This window comes from Amblyraja radiata, unplaced genomic scaffold, assembly GCF_010909765.2.
Source record: "Amblyraja radiata isolate CabotCenter1 unplaced genomic scaffold, sAmbRad1.1.pri S104, whole genome shotgun sequence".
Taxonomy (NCBI): domain Eukaryota; kingdom Metazoa; phylum Chordata; class Chondrichthyes; order Rajiformes; family Rajidae; genus Amblyraja; species Amblyraja radiata.
The window spans coordinates 229,045-238,704 of NW_022630095.1; the positions used below are offsets into that span (position 1 = coordinate 229,045).

Genomic DNA, 9,660 nt, shown 5'->3' on the forward strand with positions numbered 1-9,660 from the left:
CTTATTAGATCTCTCTCTCTCTCTCTCTCTCTCTCTCTCTCTCTCTCTCTCTCTCTCTCTCGGAATAAGTATGTGCATAGAAAACACCGTTGTGTTTCTCTTGACTATGGGTTCCAATCACCATGTGTGAGTGTGGCCATTCTTTCAACAGCCCCTGCTTCTATTAGTCAGTTTCGCAGTTATATGACCACCTCTGCTGGTCATTTCTGTCGCAACCGTCGTTCTGCCGCCAGCGAGCACCTCTTAGTCCCATCCGGTGGAAATGTCCTCAGGATTTTCGAAGGTCAAACGGATAGACTTCCAAATACATTTTTTTTGTCAAATACATTTATTTTCGGTATTACAATGCTTTCTTTTTAAACCTACTTTCCAAATCTAACGTTGCACTGTTGCATAAATGTGGCATTTCATTAAACTTTTTTATTTTAAGTAATATCGTCTACTCCTCTCCTTCCTCCTCTGCTCTTGCAAGGTCGGTGGAATCCAGGGCCACCTCTTGGTAGTCCTTCTCCAGCGACGCCATGTCCTCCCGCGCGTCCTGGAACTCTCCTTCCTCCAGCCCCTCTCCCACGTACCAGTGGACAAAGGCCCGCTTGGCGTACATCTTGTCGAACTTCAGGTCCAGGCGGGTCCAGGCCATGGCGATGGCGGTGGTGTTGCTCAGCATGCAGAGGGCGCGCTGCACCTTGGCCAGGTCGCCCCCAGGCACCACCGTCGGGGGCTGGTAGTTGATGCCCACCTGCGGGGGTTGGAAAGTGCACACATTGGATATCAATTCCTGGACCTCTGTCAACATGCGAGCTCCTCCAAACCCCTTCACCGCGTAAACCCCATGTTCTGTGCGAATTGCAGAGCCTCTGTTCCCCGGGTGATGGCGCTGGAAAGGGTAATGTGCAAATTCTTCACTTCTTCCCCTATCAGTTGCTCAATATTCACTGGAGTATTTTTACTGGTAGAAAGAGGTACTTCGGCCCACCGTCTACAAGCACACGAAGTCCTTCAAATCCACCCACTCTCCCCCATCCCTTGCGCCCGCATCAGTACAGGATGACTCATGCAAATGTAGGATCGGATTAAAACATTCCCATGGGATGACATCAATGCGTTGGGGTGTTGAGTAGGGAGGGCACAGTGGGGAGAATGGGAGGTCCTTGTTCAATTATTGTCGATGTATACAGGGACATCTATTTAACATTTCTAGCTGTACCGTTCACCTGAGGTATCGGACAAACATAGTGGCAATGTTACAAAATTTGAGATTTTAAAAATCAAGTCTGCAATTTATCCCATCAGATAAAGCATAAAAATAAGTTTAATTTGACACCTAATTCTCTTTCATATCTCAAGTATTTAAAAGGTATGGCCATTTTCATACTTGGAAATTAGCATCTTGTTCCCTATTGATTTTCTATGGACATAACAAAAAAGCTGTGATCGTGGACAGTCAAAAGCCCATAACTTTTTAAAAATTAAGAGAACTGAATGAAATTGTCAGTTATTATAGATTGAAGCATTCTGAAACAAACATAAAATAATCTTACTTCGATGACCTGAAATTAAAGCATATAATTAGTTAGTTACCTAATTGTAGCTAATTTCAAACTTCAATTACTAGATCTAAACATCTATCCATTTCTTAATAAATGATTAACATTTTTAAATAGCCTAAGTGTCCAAATAATATTCACAAATAAGTAACAATAAAACATGATTTTAAAATCTCATTTACATTAATTTATAGGCCAAATGGAAGGAATTTAGTGTTCAATTGCTGTAAATTAAAGTCCATTTAAATCAGCTTTCTAGTGGGATCCTGTGAACGCGCTGGTTTAGAACGTTCACATTGCGGTAGATTTGTACCCTCAAATGCCCAGAAACATACTGCGGGATATAATGGGGCCCAAATTAGCTACTCGCAACCTTAAACATTGTATAAAGGGATCTTAAGAAGCCCCTATTAACGTAAAAATAAACAGCCTACCTACCTACCTTTTCCCTTGTATGAGATCCGGCCGGTTGCCGGCGGTCGGGGGTTTAGAGGTTAATTTTTAACCTACTATAACAATTTAATAAAGCCCTTAAAACTAATAATAGCTCAAGCGAGGGAATCTTCCAGGGATTTTTCGTTAATAATTAACTAGGCTGAAACACCTCGATTTGAACAGCCTAGGGAAAATCGCGTTTTAAACCCGCCCCCCTCTAAACGGCGCCAAAATCGCGCACACGGGCTGGTACAGATTTCAGCGACGTTTCAGGTAAGCTTTGCAACATACGTAAACATAGCCAATGCCCCTCCTCCACCTGGCACAAAACTTTGTCTCAAACCCTTCACTTACCTTGAACCCGGTTGGACACCAGTCCACGAACTGGATGCTGCGCTTACTCTTGATGGTGGCGATAGCGGCGTTGACGTCCTTGGGGACCACGTCCCCACGGTACAACATGCAGCACGCCATGTACTTGCCCTGGCGGGGGTCGCACTTCACCATCTGGTTGGCCGGCTCGAAGCAGGCGTTGGTGATTTCGGGGACCGACAATTGCTCGTGGTAAGCCTTCTCGGCCGAGATCAGGGGCGCGTAGGTGGCGAGCGGGAAATGGATGCGCGGGTAGGGGACCAGGTTGGTTTGGAACTCAGTCAGGTCCACGTTGAGGGCGCCGTCGAAGCGCAGCGAGGCTGTGATGGACGACACGATCTGCGCGATCAGGCGGTTGAGGTTAGTGTAGGTGGGGCGCTCGATGTCCAGGTTCCGCCGACACACGTCGTAAATGGCCTCGTTGTCCACCATGAAGGCGCAGTCGGAGTGCTCCAGGGTGCAGTGGGTGACTAGCACCGCGTTGTAGGGCTCGACCACGGCGGTGGAGATCTGCGGCGCCGGGTAGACGGAAAACTCCAGCTTGGATTTCTTACCGTAGTCGACGGAAAGTCTCTCCATGAGGAGGGAGGTGAAGCCCGAGCCGGTGCCGCCACCGAAACTGTGGAAGATGAGGAACCCCTGCAGTCCGGTGCATTGGTCAGCCTTGGATAAAATGGAAATCATGAATAGAATACCGGATGTGACATTAATGATCCACGCCACCAAATTGCCTCTGAGTTTGAGCTCATGAAGATAGGACTGGAATGATCGAGTAACATTGTCTATTCATAGTCTACCCCAACATTTAAATGCTAGTCGGCAGTCTGGACTCGGGGGATTTGGTTGCATTGAGTTGCTGTACATGAAAACTCTTCCCATCCACATTTAGAAACATAGAAACATAATTCACTTCTAAACTCCAGTGAATTTCTGTTGAAATCACTTTCGAAATTCGGTAAGTTATTCGGCCTCCGTCGTGTTACAGCAAGGGACACCTGCTTTAAATTTGAGTTGGTTTGACAAAAAAGTTATACAGCTATGCTAAGGCGGCATTGGGGGCATTCTGTGCTGTTCCGGGTGCTCCATTTCAGGACGGACGTGCAGACATAGATGAGGGCGCAGATGAGTTTCGCCAGAATTATGCCCGGATTTGAGAACTTTAGCTATGCAGACAGATTGGACACGTGTGGATTTTTTTTTGATCCCAGATACCCGATAGATAGTTAAGTAAATAATGTAATTCATAGACATGGAATTATACTGTATGGAAACAGGAATACAGGATTTATGCAGTGCGGTTGGACAGTTTATTTCGGAGACCTGATAGATATTTATACAAATACTATATATGTACTTAGGATATTTATTGAGAACCCTTTTACCGATATCTGGAAATGTCACAGTAGGCTGGACATTGCTTTAAGGTGTGGTAAGTGCACAGTGCACGCAGTTCTCAGATTACGCTGGGGACAGGGACACACTATCGGAGGTTCGGTGGTAATACAAGAATTCTGGGAGGTTCTATTGCAGGTGCACCTACCACCTTCCGGATACGATCCAGCACCAGGTCCACGATCTCCTTGCCGACTGAGCAGTGTCCCCGGGCGTAGTTATTGGCCGCGTCCTCCTTTCCCGTGATGAGCTGCTCGGGGTGGAAGAGCTGCCGGTATGTGCCGGTCCGCACCTCATCTGCAGGGAGAGAGCAGGGAACAGAGAATTAACCAGCGCCGACAACGCCCCTTCCTTGCACGACGCGTGGACATTTTGAGACTATCCCAGACATATGAGCCCTCGACTGCCATTTCAAATTACCGATCACCGTGGGCTCCAAGTCGACGAACACGGCCCGCGGGACGTGCTTGCCCGCCCCCGTTTCGCTGAAGAAGGTGTTGAAGGAGTCGTCGCCGGCCCCGATGGTCTTGTCGCTCGGCATCTGTCCATCCGGCTGGATCCCGTGCTCCAGGCAATAGAGCTCCCAGCAAGCGTTGCCAATCTGGCACCCGGCCTGGCCGACGTGAACTGAAATACACTCGCGCTGGAGATGGGGGGAAACACGTGATAAGTACCGGAATCGGATAACTTGCCATAGTGTTGTGATCAGAGGCGGGGCGAGTGGGGTGGGGCTTAAAATCACCGGGTTACTGTCAGGCGCGTCCCATCCTTGTATGCCCCTGTCCCAACTCCTTCTTACCCTGGTAATGCAACAGCCCCCCCCCCCCCCTCACCCGAACCCGTCGCAACCAATCCACCCCCGTCTGTGTGCACGTCCCGGTTTTAACCGGGACTCCCGGCTACAACTGGACCCTCTGAGCACCGCTCCCTTTTCCCTGAATGGAGCACGCCGCCCACAGTGGGCTCCCATCGACCAATCAGCCAGCTGTCTCCATGGAACGCGGCGGTCCTCAGAGTTCTATCACGTCACCTACCATAATGTCCGATGAACACCGCAGCCCTCGGCAATGACTGGCTGACGCCGCCGGTCGCGCTATTTATACCCCGTCATTATGAGGGAGGCCCGTCGTCTGATTGGCCGGCCCGAAGAATGGTTGCTAGGTACCATGTAAACGACGTCAGTGGCGGACAGGCGCCGATTGGCCGGTTAGAGTAAAGGGCGTGGTCAAATGATGTCCGCAATAGATAATGGGCATTGTTGTGTCACATGGTCCCGTCACTGAGTCAGATTACCAAGCACAGGGACACCTACATATACCCTGGAATCAAATATGCACCCACCAGGTCACGCAAACTGCCCTGCAGTCGTAGGAATATAAGTAGGGGAAGGAATAGAAACGTAGGAACATAGAAAATAGATGGAGGAGTAGGCCATTCGGCCCTTCGAGCCTGCACCGCCATTCAAAATGATAATGGCTAATCATCCAACTCATTATCCTGTACCTGCCTTCTCTCCATACCCCCTGATCCCTTTAGCCACAAGGGCCACATCTAACTCCCTCTCAAATATAGCCAATGAATGGCCTCAACCAACTTCTGTAGCAGAGAATTCCAGAGATTCAGCACTCTCTGTGTTTCTCATCTCGGTCCTAAAATACTTCCCCTTTATCCTTAAACTGTGACGACTTGTTCTGGACTTCCCCAACATCTGGAACAATGTTCCTGCATCTAGCTTGTCCAACCCCTTAAGAATTTTGTAAGTTTCTATAAGATCCCCCCTCAATCTTCTAAATTCTAGCGTGTACAGCCGAGTCTATCCAGTCTTTCTTCATATGAAAGTACTGCCATCCCAGGAATCAGTCTGCTGAGCCGTCTCTGTTCTGCCTCTATGGCAAGAATGTATTTGCTCAGATTAGGAGACCAAAACTGTACGCAATACTCCAGGTGTGGTCTCACCAACACCCTGTACAACTGCAGTAGAACATACCTGCTCCTATACTCAAATAATTTTGTTATGAGTTCTAACATACCATCGCTTTCTTCTCTGCCTGCTGCACCTGCATGCCTACTTTCAATGACCGGTGTGCCATGACACCCAGGTCTCGTTGCATCTCCCATTTTCCTCATCGGCCACCATTCAGACAATAGACCGTTAGGTCCCTCGGGAATGTCCGCCATTAAACAATTACCGTCTCATCTCATAATAATAATAATCATAATTTTTTAGCCATGTATAATTGGCAACATATGAATAAGTTGGTTTGCCATATAGTCTTATCAAAAAAGCAACACGACTCATAACTACATAAACAATAACATCATCATCCACCACACCGGCTCCAAAGGTTTCCTAATCCGAGGCAAGACATGCTTGCCATACAGGGAGTACAGAGAAGGTTCACCGGACCGGGATGTCAGGACTTTCATATGAAGAAAGATTGGATAGACTCGGCTTGTACTGGCTAGAATTTAGAAGATTGGGGGGGGGGGGGGGGGTGGGGTAGTTATAGAAACTTACAAAAATCTTAAGTCGTTGGACAGGCTAAATGCAGGAAGATTGTTCCCGACGTTGGGGGTAGTCCAGGATTAGGGGTCACAGTTTAAGTATAAAGGGGGAATCCTTTAAGTCCGTGATGAGAAAAACATTTTTCACACAGAGTGGTGAATCTCTGAAACTCTCTGCCACAGAAGGTAGTTGAGACCAGTTCATTGGCTATATTTAAGAGGGAGTTAGATGTGGCCCTTGTGACTACAGGGATCAGGGGGTATGGAGAGAAGGCAGGTACAGGATACTGAGTTGGATGATCAGCCATGATCATATTGAATGGTGGTGCAGGCTAGAAGGGCCGAATGGCCTACTCCTGCACCTATTGTTTATGTTTCTATATTTCTGTACATATTTATATCTGTGACATAGCGTTACCCGACCAGTTGGGCTGCAGCAGGGAATAATTGCATTGTTTCGTTGCCCGTGTATAGGACACTTGAATATTTGGTTCGTGTTCTTCAACTTTCATTCCACCCCCCCACCCCCCACCCACCCCCACCCCCGGTCCAATCTACATAGCCTATTGTGTTCCCGTAACGGGTATAGCTTGGACCCAATAGCAGCACAGAATCAGGCAGGTATAGTTGATAATTAACTTTATTACGATACTGTAACACAGAGTAGTAACACAGGAATGGGTACACCGTACTCACACAGAGGCTCAGGATTGAGCGAGGGTTCCGAAGTGGGGCAGGCAGGAGACGTAGTCGGGGTAGCGGAAGGTCCGGTAACCAGGAGATGCAACACACGATGCAAACAAACCAGCGAGGGACAGACGAAAGGACAGTCGAAGCCAGGCAGGAAGTCGAGGAGCCGTTGCAGGGATACACCAAACAGCCCAGGAGAGAGGCAGAGAGAAACCAGGAGGTACGGGACGAAGTCCGTGGTCGGGGACAGAAGGCGGAGGTGATATCCGGGAAGAGGACTGGACGGAATGGTCAGGGGCAGGCAGGTTCGAATCCGTGTAGGCAGTCGGGAAATCGCTTGAGAGTCTTGCATGAATGCTGAGAACAATCTGGCATTGTGTGAACGGTGAGGAGAGTCTATATACCGGGTTAATTGGTGATCAGAGGCAACTGAGTGCAACAGGTGAGGAGAGTTGGGCTGATGAGAGGGGAGTGGCAGGCAGGCAGGTGAGGAGAAGGAGGGACCGGTGGAAAAGTACTGGGAGGTGAAGTGGATGAGAATGAGGAGAGGGCAGACTGTGACAGAACCCCCCGTCAAGGGACGGCTCCTGACGTCCCAAAACAAAACAAAAAAAATAAACCCAATCCCACGCAGAGTTGGGTGGGAGGAGGGGGACCGGAGGAGGGCTAATATTCGCCCGAGACATCCATGTCCGCATCCTGCTCCATAGCATCAGAGGAAAGCTCCGTCTCGTCGTCACTGCGAGCCGCAGACGGAAGAGGAGACAGAGTCTCAGGGGCGGCGACCCCTCTAGGAGTGGCGGACTTGGACGGCTGGTCGGGATGTCGCCGGTGAAACTCCCTGATGAGGGAGGCGTCCAGGATGTGTCGAGCAGGAACCCAGGACCTCTCATCTGGACCGTAATCCTCCCAATCGACCAGGTATTGGAGACCCCTCCCGCGACGGCGGGAGCGCAGGAGGCGGTGCACCGTAAAGGCGGGGCCTCCGTCGATGAGACGAGGAGGCGGAGGAGGAGGGACTGCGGGAACCTGGGAGCTCTCCCTGACTGGCTTTACTCTGGACACGTGGAACGTAGGATGGACCCGCATGGAACGAGGCAACTTGAGCCTCACAGTCGCTGGGTTGATGACCTTCTGGATCTCAAAGGGACCGATGAACTTGGGTGCCAACTTCTTGGACTCCACCCTCAAGGGAAGGTCCCGGGTCGACAGCCACACCTTCTGGCCCGCAAGGTAGGTGGGGGCCTGGGTGCGGTGACGGTTGACAGCCGTGGCGTAACGGTCCACGGAGCGGAGAAGAGCCGCCCTGGCTTGGGTCCATGTCCTGCGGCAGCGACGAATGAAGGCCTGGACGGACGGGCGGGAAACCTCTTTCTCCAGCGCCGGGAACAGTGGAGGCTGGAACCCGTAGGCACACTGGAAGGGGGAGAGCCCAGTGGCTGAGCTTGTCAGGGTGTTGTGGGCGTACTCCACCCACAACGACTGCCGGGACCAGGAGGAGGGATGCTTGGACACCATACACCGCAGCGCCGTCTCCATCTCCTGATTCTTCTTTTCAGTTTGGCCGTTGAACTGGGGATGAAATCCGGACGTCAGACTCACGGTGGCCCCCACAAGCGTGCAGAACTCCCTCCAGAACACAGAGGCAAACTGGGGTCCCCGGCCGGAGACCACATCGACGGGGAGACCATGGAGCCTGAGGACGTGGAGTAACATGAGCTCGGCAGTTCCCTTGGCAGACGGAAGCTTGGGCAGGGGCACGAAGTGAGCCATCTTGCTAAATCGATCGACCACGGTCAGGGTGGTGGTGTGACCACTGGATGGGGGCAGGCCGGTAACGAAGTCCAGGGAGCTTGGTGTGAGACCTTGTGCTGGTTGCAAACGGGACAGGCGTTGACAAACTCCCGAGTGTCCTCCTCCAGCGATGCCCACCAGAACATCCGTAGCACCATCTCCTTGGTCCGCTGAATGCCGGGATGACACGTGAGTCGAGAGCTGTGGGCCCACTGAAGGACGTCGGACCGCAGGGCAGAAACCACAAACAGGCGATCAGGAGGGCATGCGCTGGGTCCCGGTTGGTTCTCCAAGGCCGCCTTGACCTTCTCCTCCACTTCCCAGGTGAGGGAGGCAACCCTGTGCGAGGACGGGAGGATGGTCTTGGGGCCAGAGGCAGGCTCCTCCTTCGCCAAGAACTGTCGAGAGAGGGCATCGGGCTTCACGTTGCGGGACCCAGGTCGGTAGGAGAGGGAGAAGTTGAAGCGGGTGAGGAAGAGAGACCAGCGGGCCTGACGAGATATTGAGCCTCTTGGCTGACTGGAGGTATTCAAGGTTCTTGTGGTCAGTCCAAACCAAGAAAGGCTGATCGGTTCCCTCCAGCCGGTGACGCCATTCCTCCAACGCCAACTTAACCGCCAACAGTTCTCGGTTGCCAATGTCATAATTCCTCTCAGCAGGGGTCAGGCGTCGGGAGAAGAAGTCGCATGGATGGAGCTTCTGGTCCCCGGCAGCCCGCTGGGACAGAACAGCTCCCACCCCACGTCGGAGGCGTCCACCTCCACCACGAACTGCCTCTCTGAGTCCGGAACTTGGAGGGTGGGGGCCGATGTAAACCGTGTCTTGAGTGTCTGAAAAGCTTCGTCGGCCGCGGCAGACCACCGGAACGGAACCTTGGAAGAGGTGAGTGCCGAGAGGGGTGCAGCCACAGTACTGTAGCCACGGA

The 9,660-nt window shown here is 51.3% G+C and overlaps 1 protein-coding gene across 1 annotated transcript; it reads right to left on the minus strand.

Moving 5' to 3' along the window:
• Positions 1–425: 425 nt before the first annotated feature.
• LOC116969106 (tubulin alpha-1B chain-like) lies at positions 426–4,399 on the minus strand. The gene is made up of 4 exons (XM_033016055.1): positions 4,167–4,399; positions 3,895–4,043; positions 2,337–3,017; positions 426–739 (listed from the first exon to the last, which is right to left on the minus strand). Exons 1-4 carry the CDS (start codon positions 4,285–4,287, stop codon positions 440–442), a joined length of 1,251 nt encoding a protein of 416 aa, XP_032871946.1. The 5' UTR covers positions 4,288–4,399; the 3' UTR covers positions 426–439.
• Positions 4,400–9,660: the final 5,261 nt, after the last annotated feature.